The following is a 27,934-nucleotide window of genomic DNA, read 5'->3' on the forward strand; positions in this document are numbered from 1 at the left end:
AGCTCTCCTTGTTTGCCCCAGCCAATGTCTTCTGCCTGCGTTTTGTTAGAACGGGGCACACTCTATGTGTCTCACACTCATCAGGACCACTTTTTAAAGGCACAATTGCCTATAGAGAGTGAACAGTTCTTTTTTCTGTCTTGCTAACTGATTTAGATAAAACCTTAAAAGGCCTAGAATCAAATCAGAGGAGCTTATTCTTATCACTCGATACTGGGATTGTCCTGAAATTTCAAGCCAGTGGTCATTGTACTGACACGGTCCCTTAGTTACAATTATTTGTGTATTGTCCTGCCCCCATCCAGAGAGAAGGTGCCTTGAATTATGCAGATGGTAGGGGTCAGGTGTTCTTGTAACCTCTGTAGTGGCCAGCATGGGGCTGTCAACAGGATCCCCGTAAATCCCTGTCGAATTAAAGAAAGCATGAACAGACACCTCCTCAATCTGATACCAAGACTCCCCTTCCATCCATCCATCCATCCATCCATCCATCCACCCATTCATTCATCCATCCTTCCATCCATCCATCCATCCATCCATCCATCCACCCATCCATCCTTCCATCCATCCTTCCATCCATACTTCCACCCATCCTTCCTTCCATCCATCCTTCCATCTATCCTTCTATCCATCCATCCATCCTTCCATCCATCCTTCCATTCATACATCCATCCATCCTTCCATCCATCTTTCTGTCCTTCCTTCCATCCATCCTTCCATCCATCCATCCTTCCATCCATCCATCCATCCATCCTTCCATCCATCCATACATCCTTCCATCCATCCATCCATCCATCCATCCATCCATCCATCCTTCCATCCATCCTTCCATCCATCCATCCATCCATCCATCCACCCATCTATCCACACATCTGTCCATTGTTTCATCATTCCATCCATCCATCCATCCATCCTTCCATCCATCCATACATCCTTCCATCCATCCATCCATCCATCCATCCATCCATCCTTCCATCCATCCTTCCATCCATCCATCCATCCATCCATCCACCCATCTATCCACACATCTGTCCATTGTTTCATCATTCCATCCATCCATCCTTTCATCCAAATATCTATCCATCCATCCATCCATCCATCCATCCATCCATCCTTCCATCCATCCTTTCATCCAAATATCTATCCATCCTTCCATCCATCCATCCATCCTTCCATCCATCCTTCCATTCATACATACATCCATCCTTCCATCCATCTTTCCGTCCTTCCATCCATCCATCCATCCTTCCTTCCATCCATCCATCCATCTGTCCGTCTGTCCATCCATCCTTCCATCCATCCTTCCGTCTGTCCATCCATCTTTCTGTCCATCCGTCCATCCATCCATCCATCCATCCATCCATCCTTTCTTCCATCCATCTGTCCATCCATCCATCCTTCCATCCACTCTTCCATCCTTCCATGCATCCATCCTTCCATCCATCCATCCATCCATCCATCCATCCTTTCAACAAATACAGTGTGAGTGTCTATCTGAGTCACACATGGCTTTAGGGGCCAGAGAATCCCTGAGACCTTGAGGTGCCACAGTCCAGCCAGGAAGACAGCCACCAAGCAAATCTTCCACCGATGCCCAACAGTTAAATGAGAGCAAATGCTTGGGAAAGAAGGGCAAGAGCCAGGACAGAAGAGGCCAGCATCTGCCTTAGCTGGGGTGGGGCTGGCCAGGGAGGGCGTCCCTCGGAGAGTGACCACTGGCTGAAGCCCGTGGTGGTAAGAGCCCAAGGCAGGAAAGAGCTCTGAGCCTTCCAGGAACGACAGGCGCCCAGGGGTGTGGTGGTAAGGACGAGAAAGAGTCTTAAGACTTTTGTCTTCAGAAGCAGCTGGGGCTGAGGGCATGACGGTGGTACTTGGGAGGGAGGGAGGAGGAAGGAGGGCTGAGGATGTGGGTCGGGGCTGCAGGGGCAGAACTCTGAATCCTTGGCACTCAGGGGCAGTCAGGGCCAGAGGTGGGGGGCGACGCCATCACCAGGGCTAAGGGAAAGAGATACAAGAGGAAGAGAGCTGTGTCAGGAACCCTAACAGTCAGGGCCTGGAGAAGGAGGTGACTCTGTTTCTGATCTGTACCAAGTAAAGAAAGACGAGGACCCTCCTGGGTTAAGTTCCCTGCTCTGTCCCAGGACTGAACGGGATGGAGGGATCTGGAGGGCTGCAGGCCAGAGTTCAAGGTTCACTCTGCTGTGTGACCTAAGGCTGATAGCTGCTCTCTCTGAGCTCAGACTCATCATCAGAGCCTCCAGATCCCTTTGTAGGTCGCTGGTCTTGGCTTTCTCCTTCCTTGGGCTCCCCTCACGCTGTCTTCCTGGAATCCAGGGCCCTGCCTGCTTCCCCATCCTATCTTGCGGGGGCATGGGACCCCCCCCCACACCCCGGAACTCCCAGGTAGGAAACTGGGCACTGATCCATCGGGGTCATTCACCTTGCCTTTGCATCCTCTCCAGCAGCACGAGCGCTGTGTAGAGGCCGGGGAGGAGCAAGCACCGCCCTCTGGTGGCAACTTCTGGGACCACACGTCCCACGGCCCTGTTGCATTTTCACCTAAGTATTCCTCAGAAGCAATTATCGAGTGCCTTTTGTGTGCAATATTCCGAGCCAGGCATGAAGGAGTGGCAGCGAGGTTAAAGACGGAAGGGATTCTGTATGGGTCAGGTTGTGGGGGCCCGTCCAGTGCAGTGGGGACCTTGGGCCTGGGAGGCATCTCTCGCTCCCCAGTTAGCCACCGGGCCGGCTGGCTCTGCCTGGCTCAGGTGTGCCTGGAGGAGGCCCACCTGTACACAGGTGTGCTGCCTGGAGCACACCTGGGTGCACACCTGAGCCGGAATGGGCTTGCTCCTCCGGGGAGGGAGTGATCGCTGCATCCCAGGAGGAAATCAAGGGAGCCTGGGCACTCGCCCTGGAGGAGCCTTGCACTTGGGATGTTTCAAGCTCCAGGCGTCTGCTTCAGCCACACAGGCCCCGTTACACCCGTGTCCATTCCCACCTGTGCCCCTGTGCTCAGGCCGGTCTCTGCCCCTGGCTCTTTGTTGGCCATTATTCTGCCTTCGAGGCCTGGCTCAAAGCCACCTCCTCCGTGAAGTCTGCCCTGAAGAGGCAGCTGCCCAGGGAGTGTCTGAACACCTCGAACAAACTCTGGTTATTTTTACTGCATTCGCACACGTGCCTGTTCCCTGGCTCCTTCACTCGGCCCTGGTGTCCCCGAGGCCGGGTTGTCTGGAAGATCTTCGGCAGGTACCATAATTCCCAGCCCGGAGCCGGGCTGATACGGGTGCCTGAAAAATGCCCCATGCTGACGGCACGGCGTTTTTATCTTGGACACCTGGGGACACCATTCAGACTCTCCCGAGAGAGGTCGGGGTCAGAGAAACGGTGGGAGGGCCAGCCTGGGTTCTGGAAGGCCGGGGTGGCACAGACAGGGTAGGCACAGAACCATCAGCAGGGCTTTGAGTTCCCAGGGCTCCTCGTGCCAAAGGCAGCAGCAGCCTAGCCGTTGGGAGCATGTCCTCTAGAGCCCAACGGCCTGGGTTCAAGTCCCAGCCCCGGCACTTACCGCCTGGGTGGCCTTGGGCAAGACACTTAACCTCTCTGTGCCTTAGTTTCCCCGGCCATAAAATAGGATCCCGAAGAGTACCAACCTGAAAGTGTTGTCAGGATTAAATGAGTTAATAGGCTGCTTCTCAAACCTCCATGTGCCCGGGAATTGCCTTAGGGATGTGCTTAAAATGCAGAGTCTGGGGCGCCTGGGTGGCTCAGTCGGCTAAGCGTCCGACTTCGGCTCAGGTCACGATCTCGCCGTTCGTGGGTTCGAGCCCCGCGTCGGGCTCTGTGCCGACCGCTCGGAGCCTGGAGCCCGCTTCGGATTCTGTGCCTCCCTCTCTCTACCTGACCCTTCCCTGCTCACACTCCTTTGGTTTCTCTCTCTCAAAAATAAACAAGCATTCCAATGCAGATTCTGACTCAGCAGGTCTGGCTCCGGGCCTGGGATGCTGCATTTCCAACGAGCTCCTGGGGACGCCCGTGCTATTGGAACTCAAACCGCATTTGGCGGTATTCAGCAATTCATGCCTCAAGTGTTTAGAACGGGGCCTGGCCCAGAGTAAGGGCTGGGAGGTGTTCCTGGCTGCCTTTACCTGGCACCTCTCAGGGAAGCGTATGGTTTCTGGCAGCTTCTGCCTTCCCTGTCCTTCATGCCGCTCTGCTCTCCGGATCCTTGGCCGTGCTGTAGTTTCTGATATCTTTGGGCTATTCTGAACCTCCTCTGGGGTCTGTGCTTGGGGCCCTGAAGAGGGACAGATGTTGGGGGGGGGGGGAGGTGGGCCGGCAGAGGACGATCTCAGGAGAGAATTGAGAAGGGAAACAGGAAGGGGGGGGCGGTGGAAAGCAGCGTCTCTCGAGGCCCACTCACCTGAGTGTCCGGGCTGGCTCTGATGTGAGCTTCACAGCCCAAACCACACTCCTCGCAGCTTCCCCCCCCCCTCCCGCCTCCCAGCCACCTCCGCTCCCGCCACCTCTGCTTCCGGCGGGAAAGACACAGGTGACCTCAGCCAGGGTGCCAGCAGCACTTCTGGGCTGGAACCGCAGGCCTGAAGCCATTGGCCACATCCTCCTGATCGCAGCACCCCACAGCCCTTTCCTCACCCTGACCCCAACCCCCTCCCCCGCTCCTGGCCTCTGGCCACCAGGCCTGGTGTGATCCCTAGCCCTGGCTGGGGGAAGGGTGAGGCTGGGGATCCTAGGTGCTTCTGGAAAGGTGGAGGAGGCTGGGGGGTGGGCGGCCGCAGGGGCTGGGGGGTAGGGGGTGTAGAGGGAGGCCGGGGGTGGGCGGCCGCAGGGGCTGGGGGGCAGGGGTGTAGAGGGAGGTCAGGGGTGGGCGGCTGCAGGGGCTGGGTGGCAGGGGGTATAGATGGAGGCCGGGGGTGGGTGGCCGCAGGGGCTGGGGGGCAGGAGGTGTAGAGGGAGGCCGGGGGTGGGTGGCCGCCAGGGCTGGGGAGCAGGGGTGTAGAGGGAGGTCACGGGTGGGTGGCCGCAGGGTCTGGGGGGCAGGGGGTGTAGAGAGAGGTGGATGGCCGAGTGTGGGACACGAGCTGCCTCTCCCAGCACACCCTCGCTCATGGTCTCTATCTTTCATCTCCCAACCTGTTTCGAGGGGTCCCCCTCGACACCCTGTGTTCTGGGAACACAAATCACTCATCGCTTAGGAGCTGGTGGGGGCCTCCCAGCCCGTGCAGCTGGCTGCCTCGGCTCTGTTTTGAAGCTCCTTCCCGGGGAGCAGGGCCCTGAGGACCTGAGCTAATCACGCGCTCCTCGGGCCTCCCCCCCTGCCAATGAGCGGTGCAGTCCGGGGCCCTTACCCTCTGTTGCTTTCAGGTTGGCTCGTGAGCTCCTGGAGGCCCATGAGATCAAGGTCACTGGTTCAAGCCTCACATAGGGGGCCGAAGCGAGCTTCCCTCCTCTCCACTGAGGCAGCCCTGCCCCTGCCCGGTTGTGTCCTAAATGGGGGGCCTCCGGGTGGGGCATGAGAAGCTCCCTCACCCCAGAGGCTGTCCCTGAGGGCTGAAGAGAGTCCCATTTGCCCCGAGGGCGACAAGGTGCCCAGGTCAGAGTCCTCCAACTAGAGGCTGCCTCTCCTGGAAGAGCTTTCAGGATCATAGGACCCCATCCCATCCCTGTGGGGTGGGGAAGGCTGAGCCCAAAGAGGGGATGCCGGGCACTTTTGGCTCCTGCTTATCCAGACTCTGTCTGGTCCCCCGTTTCTGGTAGCCGCGCCCCACTTCTCTTTGGAAATCTACCTTCCTGCATCAGGTGAGGTCGCGGTCAAGCCGTCGGTCAAAGGACCCCATCCTCTCCAGCCAAGGGGTGGGCGTTTGAGCTCATTTAGCCAGTGAGGCTCTCTGAATCCTAGTGGAACGAGCCAGGAAACAGCTGGGGGGGTGCGGGGCAGGGGGGGACCCTGAAGGGGGTCTTTGTAGCGCTATTCCTCCAAGCTCCCTCTGCTACCCCCTGAGGCCTGAGTCTCCCGCTCTTTCCAGAACCTGTAAGCCACTCTAGATTCTTCTGGCTAGCTCTGTGTGGCTCAAGTTGGCCACAGCCTCTTCCTCTGGCCTGCAGCCTTAGCACCTGTGACTGGTGAGCTGGTGGCCCTGCGGGGACCAGAAGTCAGGTGTCCAGATTCCCAGCCAGCGCTCTCGTCCCCCGGGAGGACTGAAATGCAGTGGAACGGAAGAGAAGAAATGAATATTCTCGCCCGTGGCCCCCTGGTGGGCAGGGGAGGTCGGTGGCTCAACCACGCTGGGACACTGGGCCGGTGGGGTCAGCCAGCAAGGCTCCCTGCCCAGCACCAGCCCCCCCCACCCCCCCCTCCGGAGCTCCGCCCCGGCTGCAGGGCCTCCCGGGGAACAAGCATTTGGTAAACAGAGCATGTGCTGACCTGGTTGAGACGAGCCAGGGTGGGTTTGTGACTCCGTGTGGTGGGAGAACCCACAATGGGGCCGCGTCTAACTCACTCTGGAAGCGAAACTAGCCACCCACCAAATACTCGGGCCTCTGCTAGTTCTGAGAGCTCCTTCTTAACCAGCACCCAAAAGTGGAAACAAGTCAGTGGGACAGATTCAAGGTCAGCCAGCCAACTGGGGTGTGTACCTGGGTCTCACTAAGACCTTGAAAGTGAGGCCTTCAACCATGGAGCCAGCCAGGAAGACATCGCGCTGTAAACCCCCTTTTTAGGGTCACTTACCGCTTGATTTCACCAGGCAGTAGGAGGTGCTTCTTAGGCCCTCTTGGATTGTCCCCTCAGACAGCTAGCTGGCTTCCAGGCCTGCGTCACACTGCCAATCCTATTCCAGTGGCCCCAGCAGGGAAAACCGCGGGCCAGGCAAACCTCTCTCTTTTTCTTAATGTTTATTTATTAGAGAGAGCGAGAACGAGAGAGAGAGAGAGAGAGAGAGAGAGAGAAACAGAGGGGATGAGTTGGGGAGGGGCAGAGAGAGAGGGAGACACAGATTCCCAAGCAGGCTCCAGGCTCTGAGCCATCAGCACAGAGCCCGACGCGGGGCTTGAACTCACAGATTGTGAGATCATGACCTCAGCCAAAGTCCCATGCTTAATGGACTGAGCCACCCAGGCGCCCCAGGCACACTTCTCTTGTGTTTTCACCGGCTTCTCACCTTGCTGCCCGCCCCCCTCCCCTCACCCTGGGCTGGTCAGCCATTGCCGAAGGGTGGGGGGGGGGGGGCTGGGGGAGGCAATTAAAGACAAGTTTAAATCTTAAACCTGTGCGCTGAGATCTGAAATCTTAAATCCGTGCGTGTGGCAAAGGCACCTGCCTTTGAATTCCAGTTGCAAGCCACAGAACCCAGCCTGCCTTCTTCCATTGGAAAAGGAATTTATTTAGGATATTCTGATGTGGGGGCATCTCCGGCAGGACCCGCAAATCGGGCTCAGGGGGCTGTGGCACCTGGGATGTGATGTTCTTTTTTTTTTTTTTTCCTAAGTGTATTTATTTTGAGAGAGACAAAGACAGCGCGAGTGGGGGAGGGACAGAGAGAGAGAGAGAGAGAATCCCAAGCAGGCTCCGAAATGCCAGCTGCGGAGCCCGACGCGGGGCTCGAACCGATGAACTGTGAGATCGCGACCTGAGCCGCAACCAAGAGTTGGATGCTCAACCGACTGAGCCACCCAGGCGCCCCTGGGACGTGACGCTCTGATGCCACCCTCCTCGGCCTCCTTGCCAGTCTCACCGGCTCCCAGACTGAGGTCTGCGACGAAGACGTCAGAGTAGAGGAGCCTGGTCACGTGCTCACCTGCCCCGCTGCAAAGGAGTCTGGGAAAGTAGTGCTTCGGCTCGTTGCTTGGGACACCGGCCTCCCGCCGAGAGAAGCAAACACCTCAAACACAGGAAAGGTTTGCAAAGCTCCGTGACCACGACGGAAGATAAATATCTGGCCGGCGCCCAAGAAGAAGAAGCACCTGCAACAGAGGGTCCTTTGTCAGCCCTGGACCTCAGCCACCCCCACCCTCCCACCCCCTCACCCGATGTCCCTTCCTGTGTTGTCTTCTGAGGCAGGCCTGGTCGCGGGGGAGTGTTGTGTATTCGTTAGAATTTATGGCCAGGATTTTAAGCGGGAGGATTTCACGTGTTTTGAAATCCGGACGTTCGGCGTCTCTTGGAAATCAGCCTTTTGTGGTGGGCCCGAGCCACCTCTGCTGTCAGTGGAGTCTCTCTCTACGCGATGCAGGGCCACGTGTGACCCACCTGGCGCCTGCCCACTGCCGGAAGCTGGCATCCTCACTGCTCGGGGGTCCCCTGTTCTCTGGGGGTCCGGGGTTCCTGGCCCTGGAGCCAGGCTTGACTGAGAGGCATCGTTCCAGAGCTCGGGCTGATTCCTGACCCCATCTAACTGCTGTCCTCCAAGCAGACGTTGTAGGCAGTGGTGACAGCCAGACACAAGCTCCATAGAGGGGCCTCTACATTTTTTTTTTTTTCTCCCGATTCCTTAATAAAAACACCTAGAAAAACAGGCAAGCAAGCACGACGTCTAGATGGAGAGGAACTTCACACAGACACATCGCAAACATCACACATTCTCTTTCGCCGGTGCGACACCTAGATTGTCTTCTGAGAAAGATGACATATCTTGGTGAAACCCGCTTAAGAAAAAGCGAAAGGATTCTTTTCTACCTGTTTCCCACGGGAAAGGGGGCAACCAGTTGAAGGTGTTGGTAGAGGGTCTCTGGCACTCTCCGGACTGTCCCCGTCATGGGACTCTGGCCCGGTAGTCAGGAGACGGGGGTCAGGAGTCGAGATAGCTGTGGACAGAAAGCTTCTCTCCCTGGGCTCCTTCGGGGCAGTGGGGGGTGGTCCCAGGGGCCTGGGGACCGGAGGATTTTCAGGTTCCTTGCGAGAGGCGGGTCGTGATCAGGAGCCCTCAGGGGAATGCCACCCCCGCAAAGGGTCCTCCACTTTTGTTTCGTATTTGGTTCTAATTTTATTCACTTTCTTAAGTGGATACTCTGTTCCCAGGAAAGAAAGGTCAAATTGCATACAAGACTCTTCCGGAGAGTTCCTCCCCCTCCTCTCCCTCCTGGGTCTCCCAGCTGGAAAATCTCTAGGGATTCCTTCCACTTGGTGCACGTGCTAGTTCACAGCCATGCTCACACACACGCGTGCACGCAGGCACGCACACACATTCACACGCACGCATAGTTAGCCTTACGCACACGCACAGCAACCCCTTCACCAATGCCCACCCTCGCACACCTCCACGCTCCCCCCCCCCACGCAGGTGCACCTTCACACCCATCACACGCTCCCGGCACGGGTGCTCACACCTACTCACCATCACACCCTCACGTGTGCACCCTGACACACGGACTCCTGCCCACGTAACGCACATATACGAAGAGGCGCGTGCACACACCCACACGCGTGCACACACCTTCTCACATTTACACACTCACTCACATCGGCCCCTCCCGCACGGGGCGGAGCATGTTACCCACTTCGTTCTGAGCTGGGCTTTTGTTGGTTCCTCCACACCCCCTGGGGATGGTGCCGGGTCAGGCGCGGAGAATTGCCTGCTTGGGTTTGTCGCGGCTGTGTCGCCTTGCATGGTCCTTTCTCCGCTTACCCGGCGTCCTCCGTCGATGCCCATTCCGGCTGCTTCCCGTCTTGGCGCGCACGTTTCCTACGCGGGCCTGCCTCTGTCTGCAGGATGAACTTGGGACACGGCGCTGCTGGGTCACGGGCCGGAGCGACGGACGGATGTCGTCACATTGCGCCCCCAGAGAGGTCGTGCCGCTCGGAGCTCACACCAGCGACGGGAGCCACCCTTTAAAACCGCGCCGATGGAGAGCCTTTGGAATCTTCCATAGATTCCTCCCCGAGTCGTTGTTTTAATTTGTATCTGCTGGAATCTTCGTTGTATCCGATTCGGAACACTTGAGTCTTTCTTTTTTCCTTCCTTCCATGCATCTTGACATCTTCTGTATGCTGGGTCATTGCTAAGCTCTGGAGCTGTCTGGATTGAGTCACACACGGTTCCTGCTGCCAGGGGGGTCCTAGTGTAGACTCATAAACAGTCATGACACGAGATGGGGTAACCGGCACGTGCATAGAATCCGACCTGGCTGGGTGGGGGGTCAGGGAAGGACTGGCTTTAAATCGGGGAGCTGAGTTAGTCCAGGACGACTGGGATGGGAATGGCGTGACCGACTTTTCTGCCCGCCCCTCCTCTCCCTGCAGGCGTGAGTACTCAAAGTCCCATGTCCCGCAACCCCTTCAGGCCCAGGCAAGGCGGGACAGCCAGTCCCCCTGGAGCAGTCCTGGCGAGTGGAAGGCATGGTTTATGCAAGATGTGAGCTGCTTGGGGTGCTGGTGTTCGAGGGGCTGGTGAACCAGCCACTCACGGGAACACGGAAACGCGCGGGTATCGGATCTGGAGCCCGGGAGGCTGGCGAAGTGACGGCGGAGACTGGGGAGGGTGGCGGCTTACGTGGGGGGCGAGGAAGAGGAAGCCAGGAGCCCCCACATGTGCTTGGCCCGTGGCGCCTACAGAAGTGGGGTCCCCGGGCAGTGGCAGTTGAGCTGCTGGGGCTTTGCTATGAAAGCTGAGGGTGCAGGGGTGAGGGGCCGTTGTTTCGCAACGGGCACTGTGAGGACGCGTCGGGTGGGGGGGCGGTGGAGGCGTGGAGGGCACAGGAGAGGCCGTCGTAGAGTCAGGGTTTGATGCACTTGGCCGTTTCGGTGCTGGGAGGGGAGGAGGCTAAGTCCAACCCCCAGAATCCCTGAGATAAAGGTCTGGGCAGGTCTCAGTGAGCTCTGTCAGGCCTCTGGCATTGGAGAAGCTTCTGGATTCTTCTTCGGGTTACCTCAGAGAATCTGATGTCCTCCATCAGACGCACCTGGTTCTAATCCTGGCTCTGCCACGTTTTGTCAGATGACCCCTGGGCCTCAATTTCCTGGCCTGAAAATGAGAAAGGGGCTGGCACTGTAGAGAGCGGGGCGGGCAGGGATCTGGGCGCACGGCCCCGAGGTGTGGGGACAGGCCTGACAGCCGCAGCGCCTGAGCCGGAGGAAAATTCAGAGACGATGGCCAGGCTACTCCCACGGGGCTTTGAGGCCGAGATTCAGAGTCTGAATTGTATTATGAACGCACTGGAAACTACTGGAAGGTTTCAGCGGGGTTGCTGCAGTGAAATGGGCTGATCTGGTTCAGGGGAAGCTTGCTCTGGCTGCTGAGTGGAGAACGGACGGGCAGGGTCAGGAGTGGAAACGGACGCCCGTAAGGGGGCTTCTGTGGGCCTGGCTCCGGGGCGGGTGATGGCAGGTGGGACCTGGCCCGGGGGCCGGACGGAGCAACCTGTTCCCCACCTGTTCTGTGCACCCCCTGGGCCCCCAGCCTGGCCTGCGCCCTCGCCCCCCTACCCGGCTTTAACATCCAGCTCAGGCACCCGCGGCCCCTTCTGTATCAGCCCGGGCAAAGCCCCCCGACTGCTGGTGGATGATGTGGATCATGCAGGGTCGAAGCTCTCCGGGCTCCCTAGCCACCCCTGCCTCTCCACCTCAGGGGTCCTGGCCGGAGCCCCTTGGCCAAAGCAGGACCCTCCTCACTACGCTATTCAAGCCGCCTCGGCGGGTGGAGGCCACGCGGTGCTGCACCCGCCCCCCAACTCCCAGGGCCCCGGCTGGTTAGAGCCACCCCCCTCCCTCCCCTGGACCCACGCCAGCCTGGGGCCTGCTGCCGGTCCCTGGCCTCGCTGCGGGGACATCTCGGTGCTCGGCCAATGTTTGCCGAACTTGAATGAGAGAAGGGAAGAAGGAAAGGGGGTTGGGGGAGGTGAGGAGTCTCAGGCAGGCCACGCAGGGCAGGCCAATGCCGTCCCCGTGGACGAAAGTGCCGACTCCTTATTACAAGATGCGTTTGTGATTTCTGGCTTCGCCCGGGGATGTCTTTTCTCTTTATACGTGTTTTTATTTTGATTTTATTTAAAAAAAAAAAATGTTTCCTTATTTACTCGCCGGGGGAGGGGGCAGAGGGAGGAGAGAGCGAATCCCAAGCAGGCTCCGCACTGGTCCGAGCAGACTCAGCACAGAGCCCGACACGGGGCTCGATCCCACGAACTGTGAGATCCCGACCTGAGCCGAAATCAAGAGTCAGAAGCTTCACTGACTGAGCCACCGAGGCGCCGCTCTTTTCCTACGTTTTTTTTAAAAAGTTTTAACCGAGTTCATTTATTTTGGGGCAGGACGTACGTGCCGGTGGTACATGTGGGGTCTACAGTGAAAAAACATTCTCCCTGCCCCTTCCTGACCTGGCTTTCCTTCCTGGGAGGACCAACGTTCCTGGTTTCTTGAGAAGCTCCCAGAAATATTCTGGGCTCCAGACATCTTGGCCATCTTCTCCTCTTTGTGGGGGGTGGTTCACTACCCGCCGCTGCACCCAGAAGCTTTGCTCGAGGGGAGGGGAGAGGAGGGAATATTGCGAGTTCATTAAACGTGCGGTGGACGGTGAGTGCTTCGGGCATGTATATCTTACAGGAACCACCATGCCTCCTTCCCCCTGGGAAGGCAGGGTGGCTCTGTGGGCAGGCCCCAAAGAAGGTCATCCTCTTCTCAAGGATGCCGCCCTGTTGCTTCTGCTTCGACTCAGAAGGGAGCTGGGTCTGCCTCTCTTCTCGGGGTCATCAGTTCTGCTCTCCCTTCTGTGCAGACAGCCGGGTCTCTGGAGCTGCCTGACCCCTCTCCTGCTTGCCCCGTCCCTTTCTTTGAAAGAGAGAGCAGCTTATGAGAAAGTCCCCCACCTGAGGCAGGGGCATTAAGGTCAGGACAACGAGAGAACACAGAACTGCTTCTTCTGGAGGCTGGATGGAACCTCACAGGTCCCCGGGCCTGGGACGCTGCACGTGAATAGATGTGCGCCTTTCTAAAGAGGGGCCCTGCGACTTCTCATCATTTGAAAAAAAAAAAAAAAGCCCTGAGCTGATCCAAAGAGCGGGGGGGTGGGGGGGGGGAGGAGGAGTAGGAAGCATGACCTGAGCAGGAAGGGAAGGTTCTAGAATGTCCAATAAGTGGCCCTCAAATTGCTTGCAAAGCCCTGGAAAATAGTTCCCTCTGGATGCTAAACTAAGGAAGGGGCTCCCTGGAAACCTGGGCAAAAAGGGAGGTCTCGGAGAGGTGGATGGGATAAGAGGAGAAGCACCAGGAACACCGAAAAGGACACCTGTGTGTGTGTAAGGCCTGAGTGTGTGTGTGTGTGTGTGTGTGTGAGTGTGTGTGTGGCTGGGTGAAGGTGTCAGAGGTTTGCAGTGACCTGTGTGAGATGGGGTGGGGTGGGTGTGGGAGGGTGAGGGAGGGCTGCACCCCCTGGGGCTCCTGTGTGCACCAAGGCGCCTTGGCGAGGGCGATTGTGTGTGTGTGTGTGTGTGTGTGTGTGTGTCTCTCTGTCTGTGCGTCTGTCTGTCTGTTGCCAAGACACCCACGGTGCCCCCCCCCCACCCCGCAGCGGGGGAGGGAGATCTTTATCTGGCCTCTAGGTGCTTTAGGAGTTTCAGAGTTTCTCACCAGCCTGATCTCTCCCTGCCCCCCCCGCCCCCCCACCCCCCTGTCCCCACCCCAGGCCTTGCCCCCTCCATCCTCTCTGCACAGGAAGTGGGCTGGCCCTGGGGTTTTACTTCGCTGGCCTCATCAGCCAGCTGCTACCTGGGCGGCTGGGAGTCTGAGTCGGAGCAGGGCCCTGGGGAGATGGCTGTGGACCCAGCAGCGGAGAGATCCCGAGAGAGTGCGCCGCAACCCCATGTCTCAGCCAGGTGACTTTGCCCTCGCCCCTGCCCCCCTTCGGTCCCCGGGCACCCAGGGGCTCCCTCCCGGCCCTGCCGCCAGCCCCGGCTGGAAGTGAAGGTCATGGGACAGCTTTCAGCTCTCACCTAGATGCCCCAGGACGTCATCTGCCCGGACTTCCTTCTCCCAGCCCTCCCGGCCACCCCTCCCATCCCCAGCCTTAGCTTGAAATCCCTCAGGAATGAGGCAGGTCCTGAGCTCATGGCTTTTGGCTTGAGGGGAAAAAAAATGCTGGTCCCTAGTGCTGGGACCTACCTCTCCTGCCCGGCCCATCCCTGGGGACGTTGGGGCTGCTCTGGGGCAAGGGGCCTTCCAACCCAGAGGGGTGAAGGAAGAGGCGGGAGGACTGGGAGAGGGGAGGCCTGCTGAGCCCCAGACAGAGGACAGCGGGATGTGGGGTGGGGGGGACAGGCGAGCCCCCTCCTCACAGCTATGGAAAGGCGCCCCCCGGGTGAAGTGCTCCTGAGGAGGCTGAGGGGCAGGAGAGGAGAGAGGGGGGCCTCTCTGAGACCTGGCCCTGAAGCGGGGTGGCCAGGGAAGCCCTGGGCGGGAGGCCAGACCTGCAGGTTTGAGTCCGGATTTGTCCCGCCCTTGGCCGTGTGAGGGAGCAGCTCAGTAGTGTCTCCGGGCACCTCTGGAGGGGTGGGCACCTCTCTCCTGCCCTGGGGAACGAGGTCTCCTGCCCTGAACTGTCTTCGGAGCACCTCGGGGGTGGGAGAGCTGAGGGGCAGAGCCAGCTCTGAGGGTCCCCTTCCTAGCCCCACAGCCAGGGTCTAGAGCCCCAGGGGTTAAACAGCAAGAGGCAAGCCCCCTCCCCTCCCCCCACCGCCCCCCCTCTCCGTGTGTGTGTGTGTGTGTGTGTGTGGCCAGGAAGACAAGGGAAGACAGAGCCTGTCAAGGTCAGTGGTCTGGCTACTGAGCTCCTTCCTCACATCCTCCCCTTCCCCCAAGCACCCCAAGTCCCGCAGCGTCAGCCCTGCGGGAACTCAGGCGGTAATGACCCATTCAACCCCTAGCTTCCCCCACCCCCAACCCCCCCCCCCCCCCACTCCGGCCTTGGCCTCCTCGTCTGAGAAAAGGAGTCATAATGGTACCTTCTCCCGGGGTTGCTGTAAGGGCTAAATGAAGTGTCATCTGCTGAGTGCTGAGGACCGGGGCACAGAGTGAGAGCCGAGTATTAGTCACCATCGCCATCATCATCCCTGTCACCATCATGACCGTGATCACCATCATTGTCACCGTCATTATCATCTCCTCGCCTGAAATCAGAGGATTGGCTTTGAGTCCAGCCCCTTGGGCAGTGCGGAGCTCAGTCTTGGCATCCATCAAAGGGGCGGGTGACGACAGCTACCTTCCCGGGCTGTGGTGGGGACCTATGAGTCAGTGTGGCTGTGGACAGCTTTGCAGTTGGGAAGGGCATGGTGCGTGGGTGTGCGTGGGAACCTAGGGCTAAGGGCGCTTGGGGCTCAGAGGTCCTACTTGCTTGCTGTCCCTGAGGCTGGGCCCGTGACATTGAGCAGGTTCCTTAACCTCCCTGAGGCTCCTTTGAGTGGGCTAGGAGCCCTCCCAGCCCCAAGCCCCTCTGGTGCCCCCCACGCATCCCCCACCCGTGTGCTTTGCAACCTTGGAGAGTACACGCGCCCTTTCTGATGGGAGCGGTGGGGAGCTCATTCTAGATAATGCTTCTGCTCCTGCCGGCTCACCCCTGCTGGGGCTGTGGTTTGGCCTTGACCTTCCTGTGATCTTGTATGCCTTTGCCCTGACCCTCCTCCCCTCACCCTGGGGCTCTGTGCCAGGTCCTGTCTTGGGCATGGGGTTGCCTTGCTGGCTGGCGCTGGCCGAGGGTGACACCCTCCAGGGGACTGACAGGGCCTGTGCCCAAGGCCACGATCGAGCGACTAGGGGGCACAGCAGGGCTTGCTGGTCCCCTTAGGGTCCCAACCCTGTGCCCTGTGCTGTCGGGGGTTCCCAAGGAAAGAAGTAACCAGCCCCCACCCCCACTCCAGCTGGGAAGCCCACCCCACTAAGGGGACGGTGGGCCAAGCAAGGAGGAGCCTGTGGGCACCTCTCTGGGCTCCTTTTTGAACCCAGGCCGGAGACCTGACTGTGGGCCTGGGCCCCTGCCGGACCCGGACTCCAGGGCAGGGAGGCTGTCGGCCTTACCTCTGGGACCAGTGCCCCGGACAGGGTCTGGGCAGGGACAGAGGATGTGAAAGAACAGGCCTTGGGGGTGAACGTGGCCGTGACATCCCAGTTCTGCCCCCTTCTGCGCGTGTGACCTTGGCGGGTTGAGGACCCGGAGCCTTAGTTTCCTCATCTGTGGGAGGGGCTAAGACAAGCACCCACCCCACAAGCTGCTGGGCAGATAAGATTATCTGATGTATGTAAAGCGCTCGGTCCCGTGAGTACTGTGAGGTCATCAGTACGTGTCTTCGTGTCTTCGGTCGGTCGTGTGAACGGTCTCGGTGGGTGGGACAAGTTACCGGAGTCCCTGCCTGGGCCCTGTCCTGGATCAGATTCCACAGCTGCCTCTTTTCCGCTCTATGGCCTTGGGCAAGTTGCTTCACCTCTCTGTGCCTCAGTTTCCTCACCTGAAAATGGAGATAATAAGGGTATCATCTGGTAGATGGCCTTATCGCTTCATTTAAAGAGTTGAAAACAGCCCGGCCTACAGGAGCCTCCTGATGAACGGGTTTTGGTGTGATTAAGGGGCAGCGGGGCACTGGGAGGGGGGGGGGCTCTAATCCCAGCTCTGTGCTGGCCTCGCTGTGTGGACTGGAGCAGTCTTCCCTTTTTTTTTTTTGAGTCTCAGTTCCTCCAGCTTTTGAACAAGGGGTTGGGCTCGCTCAGAGGGCCCTTTCAGCTCTGACAACGTGTGGGGCTCTGAATCCCGGAAGGAAGTGAGTGTGTGGGCGGGGCCGAGGTACCAGCAGGTGCAAAGGCCCTGAGGCCGGACGGTGCTGGCTTTGTAGGGTCCAGCCCTCCGCCCGGAGTGGCGGGTGTTCACTTGTGCCTTCTCTTCTTCCTCCCTCCAGGGCTCCCTTCCCTAGCTCCCACGCATGGATGTGATGGCAGCTCCTGGTCTGCCCTGGTGTCTGTCCCTCCTTGTCCTCTTCCTGCCCCTGGCCATCCCTCAGGCATCCACAGCAGTGAACGGTGAGGACCCTGCATCTGGATAGCCGTGCTTTTCTTGGGAAGGTGGCCAACAGCCATCTAGAAGCCCTTTCAGGACCCCCGCTTCTCGGCCGGGGCAGGAGGCCGGGAGGGAGGAAGGCGAGGGCGATGGGACCAGAGATCAGGCGTCCACCTTCTCCCTCGGTCCTTCTGTCCTGCTGTATCCATACGTCCCTCCACGCCAAAGGAAGACACTGGCTTTTCGTCCCTGCTCTGCCTCGGCCTGCCTCTGGGACCTTGCAGGCTCTGGGGCTCAGTTTTGTCCTCTCTGAAATGGATCCACCCAGACCTTTTCTGCCCAGCAGGGTCGCCTACCTGCCCATCTGGTGGGCACAGGGTGCAGGGCGCAGGGTGGTAGGCCGGCCCCGGAGGGCACCCTGCAGCCGGCCACTCACGCCTCTTTTTGTCGGCAGACCCCTCCAAGCTCGCGTGCTTCTACAACTCAAAAGCCAACATCTCCTGTGTCTGGAGCTGGGATGGGGACCTACAGGCCACATCCTGTAGGATCCACGCTAAGCCGGATCAACGGTGAGTGTCCCGCGAAACCACAGCATCTCGAGACGGGGGCGGGGGGCGGGGCAGGGTGGGTCTTCTAATCATTGCCATTTAGACTCTTGGAATGCCCTCCTTGTAGACGCCAAGATGTTATGTTTTGGGCATTTGGACTGATGGGACCCCCAGACCCCTGGCAGCACATTAGGCTGGAAAAGCTAGGAGGCAGATGTTTAGATGCCTGAGACCAGGGCGGGCATGAGGAACAGGGGTCCAGGCTGCAGTGCAGGGGCCAGGGATGGGCTGGACAACGTAGTCTGGGGACACAGAGCTGTAAGACCTGTTATGCCAAGGTTACCCTGGACTTGAGAAGCCAAGGGGGAGAAGGAAGGGGGCTCCCCAGGAGGAGTCAGCGAGGGGTTTCTGTGACCCAAACGTTCTGGGTGGCCGTGGCAAAGGTGACTCTGAGTGGGTGGTGGTTCTACGGGGTTCCAAAGGCTCCATCAAGCCCCACAGGAAGATTCTGGAGGGCTTTCGGTGTGGAGGCCACCCGCCCTAGAAGGTCACTGTGGCTACTGCGGGGCCGGACTGGGGAGGGCTGGGGAAGGTGTCTACGACGGGAGGCGGAACAGAATTCTGCCTCTGCCGAGGTTGGCACAGAGCCCCGCGCCGACCGGCCCTGCTGGATGGGGGACCGTCCCCAGGGCCGGCTCTGGGGGGGCCCTCCTTCTGTCCTAAGGAGGTTCTTTTCCCTTGGAAGGTCTTGGAACAAATCCTGTGAGCTGCTTCCGATGGGATCGGCCTCCTGGGCCTGTTACCTGATCCTTGGATCCCCAGATGTGAGTAGTGGGAGCTGAGAAGAGAGCCCATGGGGAGGGCACTTTCCAAGCACCAGCAGGTTATATCCATTCTTAAGGGGCAGGAGAACGTGGAGATGGGCTCGCACAGCGCACAGGCTCTGGGTGCAGAGGCGTGGGTTTGAATCCGGACGCCCCTGCTGACCAGATGCATGACTTTGGGTTTCTCACCTGCAGCAAGAATCCACCGGAGGAGTGGCCAAGGCACCCGAGCATTTGCCTGCCCGGAGGGGATACTCACTACCTGGCCACTTCCTTCCCCAAAAGTCAGGGTGTGAGGGTGGGGAGAAATGGAGGAAGGGAGGCTTTCATACTCAAAGCTATTGTTCCAGATCTACGTTTCCGGGGGCGGTTGGTTAGGCTGCTTGCACACCTCTTGTGATGGGGAACTCCCTCCCCCACCCCGAGGCAGCCCACCCCGCTTTAGATCACGGATCAAATTCATGCCTGTTTTCTGTAAATTGAGATTCACTGGCACAGAGCCACGCCTGTTCTCCTGCGGGTTGTCTCTGGCTGCTTTCGCAGGACAGCGACAGAGCTGGGTAGTCGTGACCGAGACCGCTTGACCTGCAAAGCTAGAAAGAGTTACTATCTGCACCTTTGCGGAGAAAGTTGGCCGACCCCCTGCTTTAGCTGGGGGGGGGGGGGGCTTGCGGAGGGGCTCCACTTTTACTGGGGTCTCGATCTTCCCCCTCCTGTATCCCCCCCCTTGCAGACTCAGAGTCTGACTTCGGCTGACACCGTGGACATGAGGGTGATGTGCCACGAAGGGGAGAGGTGGAGGGTGCTGATGACCCAGAAATTCAAGCCCTTTGAGAACCGTGAGTGAAGAATCTGGAAGCAGGGGGGAGCGGGGGGGGGGGGGGGCGGGTACTGGGGCGGACTGGGAACCTCCTTCCCTGTCTTTCCCCTGGGGGATCCTGCCTGTCCCAGTCTCTCTCCACACCCGCGTGCGAGCTGTCACTGCCTGCCGCCCTCGGGATGCAGTCCCGATTCCTTACCCTGCTATTCGAGGCTCAGGGTCTGGCCCTGGCTTCCCAATCTAGGACTCCTCCTCTTGTGGCTTGTGTTCCTGCCACGACCAAAGTCCAGCTCTCCGAATTCAGCGTGCCCCTCCGTGCCTCTGAGCCCTTGCACGTGCGGGTGCCACAGCCCGCAAGGCTCTTCCCACCAGGAAAGTTCCCACCCACCCTTCAGGGCTCAGGGGAGAGTCACCTCCTCCAGGAGGCCTTCCCAGACTCTCCCAGCCCTTTGTGCCTCCTCCTTCAGGGTGTTTAGGTCCTGGGTCCTCACTGCCTGATCAGGGGACTGTTCCCCTCACTGGGCTGTGGGCTCCTGAGGGCGGAGTGTTTGTGATCCCTCTGTCTCCACTCCAAGTACTCAGCCCCAGGCCTCATCTGGGCAGTGCTCCGGGAAGGTTTGTTGAATGACTGGGTGTCCAACTCCAGCCGCAGACCATGGAGGGGCCATCTCTAAGGAAGAGAGGGCGAGAGCTAGGCAGCTCTCTCTCTCTCTTTTTTAATGTTTATTTTTGAGACAGAGAGAGAGAGCGCGCATGAGTGGGGGGCGGGTGGAGGGAGAGGGCGACCACGGAATCCCAGCATGTCTCGGTTTTATCACCTCAGCATCGTGTCCCGGCGTCCCCCAAGCCCACTCTCCCTTCCTGTCTCCCTCTGTCCCTCTCTTGCTTCCAGTTCGCCTGATGGCCCCCGACTCCCTCCAAGTCACCCACGTAGGGACCCACAGATGCAACGTAACCTGGAAAGTCCGCCAGTCCTCCCACTACATTGAAAGATACCTGGAGTTTGAGGCCCGGAAAAGGTCCCCAGGCCACAGCTGGGAGGTGAGTGCCCTGCCCTGATTCCTCCTTCCTGCCCCGGTCACCCTGTCCATCCTTCATCTCAGCCAAGCTACGGTGGCCCCGAGGCTATTCCCAGCTCCGATCCCCCCCCCCCCGCCTCCATGTGCCCCCTGACAATCCAGAGCTTCCAGCTGGTGGCAGATGCCGGGCTGGCACCAGGACAAGGTCTTACCTAGCCAAGAGGCCGGTCGGTGACTGTCCTCTCCGGGAGATTTCAGAGACCCCGGGAAGCCACCTTTCCGTTCTCCAAATCCGGTGTGGTCAGCATCCACTGGGGTCGGTCGCCTATCCATTCACTTACCCGCTCCCTCATTTGCTCGCTCACTCAGCAAACATTGAGTACCTACTATGTGCTCCCGCGGGGGGCAAAGAGGGTGGAGGACGAAACTGACCAGATCACCCCCCCCCCCCTGCTGGGGTCAGGAAACTCACATGGAGGGCGGGGAGACTGTCTGCAAACAGGACCCTGGAGACTATGAGATATTGATCAGTGCTACCCAGGAAATTAAATGGGATGACATCATTTGAGAGGGCCTAGAGCAGGCCCTCAGGTCAGGTGCCCACAGAAGGCTGCTTGTGGGATCCGAGGGCCAAGGAGGAGCAGACCCTGCAAAGGTTTGGGGAGGGCTTTCCAAGCAGAGGAAAGAGACACCGCAAAGACAAGACCCTGTGTGTCTGAGGGCTGGCGGAGGGCAGGGGGGGGGGTGGGGGGGGAGCGCGGAGGAGCAACGAGGGATCCAGAGGTGGGCGGGGTCCCTGGGAAAATCCTCTTTCTGGGTGCGTGGAAAATAGACTGCAGCAGAGTTTGGGTGGGAGCAGGGAGACCAGCCCCTGCCTGAGATGGGGGAAGGAGAGGAGAGACGGGGAAGGGTCCAGAATAGGTTCCGCAGGGGGAACCAGCTGATGGGCGGCAGGCTTTGTGTGTGGAGGCTGAGTGAGAGGGAGGGGTTCGGGATGAGCTTGGGGTTGGGGCCTCAGCACTGGGGAGTCAGGGAGCCTTCTGGTAGGACTGGGTGAGGGGGCATGGAGGCTGGAGGCGAGGAAGGAAGAAGCTCCTTGCTCAGCCTCCCAGGCAGCCCTGCCGTGGGAGGTGAGGAGGGCTGTGGGGACCCCTCTGCTCTGACAGCCCCCACCCCTGCCTGTGTCTGCCCCAGGAGGCCTCCCTGCTGACCCTCGCGCAGAACCAGCAATGGATTTGCCTGGAGACCCTCACTCCAGACACCCAGTATGAACTTCAAGTGCGGGTCAGGCCCCAGCTGGGCAAAAACGAGGCTTGGAGCCCCTGGAGCCAGCCCCTGGCCTTCAGGACGAGGCCCGCAGGTGCCAGTGGGCAGAAGGGGTGGGACAGAGCTCAGGCAGGAGAGGGGCTGGCTGGGGTGTGGTCCGAGGGCAGCTGGCGGGGGAGGCCTGAGGACGGGGTCCAGGGCTCGGCCCCAGCAGCGGCAGGGGGATGCTGGAGGGACCTGGGCGATGGGGGGCCCTTCTCTAACCCCTCTCGCTGCTTCTCCCACCCCCGGGCAGCCCCAGGGAAGGAGGCTGTGCCCTTTCCTTGGCTGGGCCGCATCATCATGGGCATCAGCAGTGTCTTTGGCTTCATCATCTCGGTCTACTTGCTGGCCAACTGCCGGTACATCGGGCCGTGGTAAGCGCCCTCCCTTCTTGCTCCTTCGTGCTCTCCTCTGACACACGCACCGACACGGTGGTGCTTCCTCTGCCCTCCCGAGAGTCCCCCCTGCCTAACACCTGGCTTTGCCCTGCCACCCACCCCCAAAGATGGAACCCTGTGGAACCGGCCTCAGGGGATCCGAGGAAGGAGAGCCCCATGGCAACCCTGCCCCGAGCATTACTCTCAGGAGCTGAGTGTGTGTGTGTGTGTGTGTGTGTGTGTCTGTGCACATGCCGGCTGTCTGCGCGTGTGTCCTCACGGGTCTCTCTAGGTCCGGGCACGCGTTGGCGTATTTCTTTATTTCTTGAGCCCCAGCTCAGTGCCAGGCCTGGGGCGGAGTGCTGGGAATGCAGGGGCAGGCCACACGCATGCAATCTGGAGCCCACAGACCCCTGGGAGAAGGCAGACGTTTACTAATCACACACGAGTACAATGACACGCCACGAGGAGGATGGCAAAGGAAGACGTTCGATGTATTGGAAACAGACATCAGGGAGAGGAACCTTGGCTGAGGGGTGGCTGGCAGAAGCTTCTCCAAGGAAGTGATGGGTCCCTTGAAATCTGAAGGAGGAGCTAAGCAGGCAGGGTGGAAGGGGTTGGGGAGCGCATCCCAAACGGAAGAAGCCGGGTGCGCAGAGACCCTACGTGAAGGGGGTGGAGGAGAGGGCTGACCCGACATCTGAGGGGCAGACAGGCTTTCTGGGGCCTTGGGGCTCTGACTACATTTTGAAGCAGGTGCCTACAGATACTGGGGCATTCTGCTTGGCAGGCCGAGCACGGGCTGGAAGTCGGCCCCCACTCACTACCCTCCTAGAACCGGGTGCCCTTGGGCAGTGCACAACCTGAACCACCATCCATGACAGCCTGGACTAGGAGACCCACGATCTGGCCTCTCTCCTGCCTCCTTCCTCCTGGTTCACTCTACTCCAGACGCCTGGCTGTGTGTGGTCCCTGACTGGTCTGGCTCACGTGCCCCCCACCCCCCACACCCCCACCAGCCCTACATTTTCTCTTTCACAGTCCGCCGCTTTCTGTTTGCATAGAACGCATGATAATGTCGCACACTTGGTTCGTGTCTGTCTCTTCTTAAGATCGGGGGCCTTCTCTGTTTGCCATTCCTGTGTCCCCTCCCTTACTGGGCATTCCCTTGATACTGATCAAATGAATGAATGTGGAGGGGTTCGGTACCCTGCCTTCAGGGCCGCGGGGTCTGGCCGGACACCATGGCCCCCTTCCCTTCTCATCCACCTTCCCTCCCTCCCTCTCTCCTGTTCAGGCTGAAGAAGGTTCTGAAATGTCACATCCCAGATCCCTCAGGATTCTTCTCCCAGCTGAAGTCAGTGCATGGAGGAGATTTCCAGGTAGGACTCTGGAGGTGGAGGCCAGAAGCAGGCACGGCCGGCTTGGGTTGGCCAGAGAGCGGGCAGAGGTGTGAGTGGGTTTGCGCTTTGCGAAAGGAGACAAGATAAGGAACGGAATAGCCTCCGGGGTGGGGGTGGGCCCCTTTCCCCAGCTCTGGCACCAGCCTTCTCAGGCTGAATGGCACCTCCCGTCCGAGCCAGACTTACTGGGCTCTAATCCCGGCTCTGCCCCTTGTTGGCTGTGTGATGTTTGGTAAGTTAGAGAACTTCTCTGTGCTCCATTTCCTCGCCTGTAAAAAGGGGAGGGAGATAGTGTTGCCAGGCGTATGGACCCACTGCCTGGGACACAGTAAGCGCTCGAGGGGCCCTAGCGGGAGTTACTGTCCCCAGTCTGTCCACCGAGCGGGGCTCGCCAGGTACAAATTCTCACGACCCCACCACTTGCGCAGACCTTCTTCGTGGGCGCAGGGCTTCCACTGACCCTGAGCAAAGCCCCGAGCAGGCTCCCTGCCTCGTCCCCGGTGCTAACAAGTCCTCCAGCCACACCTCGTCACTTGAGACACAGATTCACGGTTAAAGCGTGGGCCCCCGAGAGTAGTAACACTCTGAACCCCATTTCAACCTCAGTCGCCTCCCCTCCCCGAGCCCACACTTGCTTCAGGAAGGAAGTGTCAAGGGAGGTGGGGGATGCGGTGGGCTGCTTCTGTCACCCTCCCCTCCCCAGGCTCTCTAGATTCGGTGGGGGGGGTGGGGGGGGTGGAAGGAGATCCGGAGGAGCCCCGAGGGGCCGGGAAGCCACGCTGGGCCCGAGCTATTGAGAGCCGGAGTTCTCTGTTACCGGGGATCAGGGCCCCTTCTGGAATTCTTTGGAAAACTCCCAAGACTGGGGATCGCTAACCTACGGTTCTCTTGATGTGCAGGAATGCATCTCCTTAAAATTCTTCCTAAGGGTCGTGAGCTCCCCGTCAACAGAGGCATTCATGCAAGCCTTGGCTGACTATCTAGGTTCTAAGGGACTAGGACCTTCCGGGTGGGAGTGAGCTCCTTCCCGGAGGGGTGCAAACCACCCCATCTTCCCATGAGGGCATCCCCAGGCCTAGGTGCCTGCCCCCCGCCCTCGGGTGTGGAGGGGGGGTATCCCAAGGAGGCCCTGGGGAGGCACGACGTGCTCGGGGCTTGGGGCTGGCCAAGAGGGACCCCATCCTCTCCTCTGTGTCGGGGTGGGAGGCCCGCTCCTCTCTCTCTACCCCAGGACCTCCGGCCACAGGGCCACAAGGCCCGCTGCCCTGTCCACGGGATCTGGGAGTGTGCGTGCCAGTGTGTGAGCGTGCGAGAGGGGGAGAGAAGCTTCTCCTTGCGCCCTCCCCCCCCCCCCCCCCGCTTCAGGGCACTGTGGACGGAGGCCCTGGGCCCAGGAAGTGGCTGACCACACACACCTCCGAGGGGGGCCGGCCAGGCCCTGGCACACGGGCGCTGGTCACGGGACTGGCCTCTGCTTCTTCTGGATGCCCGGCTGCCGGGCCCTAGCCTCCTCCACTGCCTCTTCTCGCAACAGACCCTGCCCAGCCTCCCCCCACCCCCCGCCCTGCGCTCTTTTCCTCTACCCAGACCTGCTGGGCACAGGGGTGTCAGAGGAACCCATCAGGCCCGGGCCCTGTACTCAGGGGACCACAGTCCGGCTGCTGAGGGCTCCCAGGACAGAGGGCTTGTTGAGGCTCTCAAAAAACCCACTTGAAGCCCCCATCACGCCCACCCGAGGGATCTGTTGTCCCTCACAGGTGGCCTGCATTTCACCCCGTGCTAGGAATTCCCACCTTCATTTTCTTCTTTGACAACTTCCTGCCACCCCCCCCAACTCCCCCCCCCACCCCAGGGAAGTTGGGAAAGAGGGGGCTCACTGTTGTGGAATTGAGGCTCAGAGAGGTGCAGTGACCCGCCCCCGGGGTCGCACAGCGAGCGAGGGGGCCGGGGCCCGGACTGGAACGTGGTTCTCCCTGCTCTAGCCAGGGCCCTCCGGATCCCAGAGCCAAGTGGGAAGGGCTCAGGCGGGCACTTTCTTCTCTCCGTGGATGGAGGGCGCGGGAGGTGGCGGCTCCACGGCGCTGGGAGGGAGAGGAGAATTGCGGGGCCATCAGGTCCCCGCCAGAGAGTTTTCTTTTTCCACGGCGCCCGGGGCCACTGGCTGTGTGATCGGCCCCGGGGCACGTCCCCTCTGCGTACATCTGTGAAGTGAATGAGATGTGCTCCAGGGCCCTTTCCGCTTCCAACACGGGTTGGTTGATTCTCACACCGGTGCCAGCCCCCACCAGACACACAGAGGATTTTACCCTGTGCCCGGTGCCTAGAGCAGCGCCAGGCTTCACAGCAGGTGCCCCAGAGACAGTCGCGCGCGGAGACAATGCATCCCCCGGGCGCCTACAGCAAGCGCACTCCCTGGGCTGACCCAGAGCGTTCCCCAAGCCAGTTGGCGGGCGGGCGGGCAGTCAGGGAGGCCTTCCTGGAGGTGGCCGCCCTGCGTAGCCGGTAGTTAGAGGAGTTGTGGCTGAGAGTCTGGAGGAGGCGTCCCACTCACCTCCCCGCTGCTCTTTCTCCTGCAGAAGTGGCTCGCCTCTCCCTTCCCCTCGTCGTCCTTCAGCCCCGACACGCCGGCACCCGAGATCTCCCCGCTGGAGGTGCTGGACGGGGACGCTAAGGCCACACAGTTGCTCCTGCTACAGCAGGAGAAGGTGCCCTCCTCGTCCTCAGCCGAGACCAGCGGCCACTCGCTGACCAGCTGCTTCACCAATCAGGGCTATTTCTTCTTCCACCTCCCGGACGCTCTGGAGATCGAGGCCTGCCAGGTGTACTTCACCTATGACCCCTGCACGGAAGAGCCCGATGAGGCCGGGCCCGGGGTGCCTGCGGGGTCTCTCCTGCCACCCCTGCTGCCTCCGCCCGGGGAGGAAGACGCCTACTGCACCTTCCTCCTCGGCGGCCCGGGCCCCCCAAACACGGCCCCGGGGGGCACTGGAGCTCATGACAAGAAGCTGGCCCCCTCCCTGCAGGAGGGAGCTCCCAGAGACTGGGCCCCCCGGCCCCCGATGTCTCCCCCGCCAGGGGCACCTGAGCCGGTGGACATCCAGCCACCCCTGGAGGGCTCCGTGGAAGGGGCAAGAGAGGAGGGCCCGGGCCCTGGCCCTGGCCCTGGCCCTGGCCCTGGGGAGGGGGTCAGGGTCAGCTTCCCCTGGGCCAGCCCTCCTGGGCAAGGCCAGCTCAGAGCCCCTGCCTCCTGCCTGACCCTGAACACCGATGCCTACCTGTCCCTCCAGGAGCTGCAGGATCAGGACCCAGCTCGCTCGGGGTAGACGCAACGACCCGGTGGGTCACTGCCCACTGTGGTGCCAGGCCCAGTTGAGGGCTCGCTGTCCTCAAGGTTTGTCCACTGCTGAGTCACCCGGTTTCTAGCCGTGCCCCGGACATCTCTGCCCAGAGGGCCCCCACCCAACCTAGCACACTTGGCCGTTCACTTCCAAAGACCTCAGTTGCTGCTTCCTGGTCCTATGACCCAAGTGCAGAGTGGGGGGGTGGGGGCACCGTGACTCCCCCACTCCCTCATCAGTCACGGAGCCCCATGGCTTTTGTCCCTGAAGCATCCCTCCTCTTCAGCCCTGCAAGCACTCTTGGGGGAGCGTTCTCGGGGCTCTCCAGGGGTCTTCTCCGCAGGCTTCCTGCCCCATCTCCCCCCCTCCCCCCCCTCCCCCGCAGGACAATGAGAACAATGAGAACGCTCTTTCCAGAACGTAAATATGGTTAAGCTGCCTCCCCCGGTTAAATCCCTGCCATGCCTCCTCACTGCCCTCCGCTTCACTTCTTGGCCCGGCCCCTGCTCCTCCAGCATCGTGTTGGGACATTCCCTTCTGGAACCTTCCTACTGAGCCACCAGAAGCTCCCTCCTGCCCCCACACCTTGGCACATGCTTGGCACCCGGTGCCTTCAGTGCCTCCTTCATCTAGGGGACAAACCCCCCTTATCCCTCAAGTGTCAGGTCCGCTTCCCTTGGAAGGAAACACTGCTTCCATTCATGTGCCCAGGCTTCACGATTCAGTGCTGGAGGGACAGTTCTCGGGGTCACGGGATGGCTAGACCCAGCGGCTCTGTCACTCCGCCCTTGGGATCTCTCCTGACCTCAGCATGCTTCGCTGCTGTGTCCTTACCACAGTATGGACACAAATACCCCGGGGGGGGTGGGGAGAGGAGGGGACACTGGCTGGATGTTTCCATGGAGGTTTCACAGACTCCTAAGGCATGCTGCTGGAAAGTGAACCTCCTGTCAGTGGCAGGTTCCGATGCTGTCCCAGGGAGCCCAGATCTGGGCCCCTGCCACTCCACCCTCTACTGGAGGGACCTCTTGCGTGGCTCCGGGGCTGGCACACCGCCTCCGGAAGCGCAACTCCGTTCACCGCACTTGACACGGGGTACCTGGCACCCCACCGTATCCCCCGGATGAGATAATGAACCGTCTGGAACCGTCTTGCTCGGACTCCCAGTGCCCGGCTGCCTTCACATAGGGGGCGTCATCCACCGCACAGAGCACCCCCGGCGCCTTGACCCGTGTGAGGTCAAGACTCAGAGAGGCAAAGCCCCATGCCCGCTAGGCTCCAGCACGCCCATTCCAGCAAGAGGCTCATCCCC

At 60.2% G+C, this 27,934-nt stretch overlaps 1 protein-coding gene and 1 long non-coding RNA gene across 3 annotated transcripts; one reads left to right on the forward strand and one right to left on the reverse strand.

Annotated features, from left to right (window-relative positions):
- Positions 1 to 12,042: 12,042 nt before the first annotated feature.
- On the reverse strand, positions 12,043 to 16,106 carry LOC147578910 (uncharacterized). Its single transcript, XR_015253326.1, has 3 exons — positions 16,016 to 16,106; positions 14,947 to 15,111; positions 12,043 to 12,778 (listed from the first exon to the last, which is right to left on the reverse strand). It is a non-coding gene; the product is annotated as an uncharacterized LOC147578910 (long non-coding RNA).
- Positions 13,673 to 27,659, forward strand: IL2RB (interleukin 2 receptor subunit beta). 2 transcript variants are annotated; one of them, XR_015253325.1, is made up of 11 exons: positions 13,673 to 13,821; positions 16,888 to 17,008; positions 17,440 to 17,554; positions 18,279 to 18,357; positions 19,091 to 19,196; positions 20,070 to 20,218; positions 21,391 to 21,556; positions 21,758 to 21,878; positions 23,179 to 23,263; positions 25,861 to 27,460; positions 27,577 to 27,659. XR_015253325.1 is itself a non-coding variant. In XM_086712347.1 (10 exons), exons 2-10 carry the CDS (start codon positions 16,912 to 16,914, stop codon positions 26,605 to 26,607), a joined length of 1,665 nt encoding a protein of 554 aa, XP_086568473.1. In that variant the 5' UTR covers positions 13,673 to 13,821; positions 16,888 to 16,911; the 3' UTR covers positions 26,608 to 27,482. The 2 variants fall into 2 exon arrangements, 1 of the variants encoding a protein (XP_086568473.1); XM_086712347.1 differs by lacking the exon at positions 27,577 to 27,659 and having other exon boundaries at positions 25,861 to 27,482.
- Positions 27,660 to 27,934: the final 275 nt, after the last annotated feature.

Source organism: Puma concolor, chromosome B4 (genome assembly GCF_028749965.1).
Source record: "Puma concolor isolate L17-30 chromosome B4, mPumCon1.1.hap2, whole genome shotgun sequence".
Classification (NCBI taxonomy): Eukaryota; Metazoa; Chordata; class Mammalia; order Carnivora; family Felidae; genus Puma; species Puma concolor.